The following is a 1,061-nucleotide window of genomic DNA, read 5'->3' on the forward strand; positions in this document are numbered from 1 at the left end:
TGGGATCGCGCTCTCGCCACCACTGAGGGGATTGAATTGAGGCGCCTCGGCTGCGGGAGGCGAAAAAGGAGGAGGAGCAGCTGCCGCGCAAGTGAGACGGGGGCAGAGCAGGAGACTGACACAGAGAAGGAAAGGGAGAGGAGGATGTCTCACAGAACGAGCGCCCGGATCAGCCCGTGACTCGGCGGCGGGCCTCAGACCCCAGAGCGGACTCGGACTTTGTCTTTGGGGGCCCGTGCTCTGTCCTTCCTGGTTTCCAGCAAGTTCGCAGAGGAGCCGCAGTGCCTCTGCCCCCCAGCCTTCCTCACCATGTCCAAGATGCCGGCCAAGAAGAAGAGCTGCTTCCAGATCACCAGTGTCACCACGGCCCAGGTGGCCACTAGCATCACCGAGGACACCGAGAGCCTGGACGACCCGGACGAGTCACGCACCGAGGACGTCTCCTCTGAGATATTTGACGTGTCTCGGGCCACGGATTATGGCCCTGAGGAGGTCTGCGAGCGTAGCTCCTCCGAAGAGACTCTCAACAATGTTGGGGATGCGGAGACTCCCGGGACGGTCTCCCCAAACCTCCTTCTGGACGGGCAGCTAGCGGCCGCGGCTACTGCTCCCGCCAACGGAGGAGGAGCCGTTTCGGCCCGGAGCGTGATTGGGGCGCTGGCCAATACTCTGGCGACAGCTGCCACCCCAGCCCCCTCCTCGGGGGCATCCGGCGCCCCCCCGGCCGCGGGCTCATCTGCGGGGCCAGCTCCATCGCAGCCCCCCACCACTTGTAGTTCCCGTTTTCGCGTGATCAAGCTGGACCACGGGAGCGGGGAGCCCTATAGACGCGGTCGATGGACGTGTATGGAATACTATGAGCGGGATTCGGACAGCAGTGTCCTGACCAGGTCCGGGGATTGCATTAGGCACAGCAATACTTTTGACCAGACTGCGGAACGAGACAGCGGCCTGGGCGCCACCGGAGGGTCGGTGGTAGTGGTGGTGGCCTCCATGCAGGGGGCACACGGGCCCGACTCGGGAACTGACAGCTCCCTGACTGCTGTGTCACAGCTACCCCC

The 1,061-nt window shown here is 64.3% G+C and overlaps 1 protein-coding gene across 1 annotated transcript in view; it reads left to right on the plus strand.

Moving 5' to 3' along the window:
* The first annotated feature begins 6 nt into the window (after nucleotides 1–6).
* Nucleotides 7–1,061, plus strand: part of TSC22D2 (TSC22 domain family member 2) — a 56,983-nt gene continuing 55,928 nt past the window's right edge. The window contains exon 1 of the mRNA XM_006753467.2: nucleotides 7–1,057. Coding sequence (XP_006753530.1) covers nucleotides 310–1,057 — 748 coding nt within the window. The 5' untranslated portion in view covers nucleotides 7–309. The remainder of the gene's footprint in view (nucleotides 1,058–1,061) is intronic.

The sequence above is a fragment of the Myotis davidii genome, unplaced genomic scaffold (genome assembly GCF_000327345.1).
Source record: "Myotis davidii unplaced genomic scaffold, ASM32734v1 scaffold2011, whole genome shotgun sequence".
Classification (NCBI taxonomy): domain Eukaryota; kingdom Metazoa; phylum Chordata; class Mammalia; order Chiroptera; family Vespertilionidae; genus Myotis; species Myotis davidii.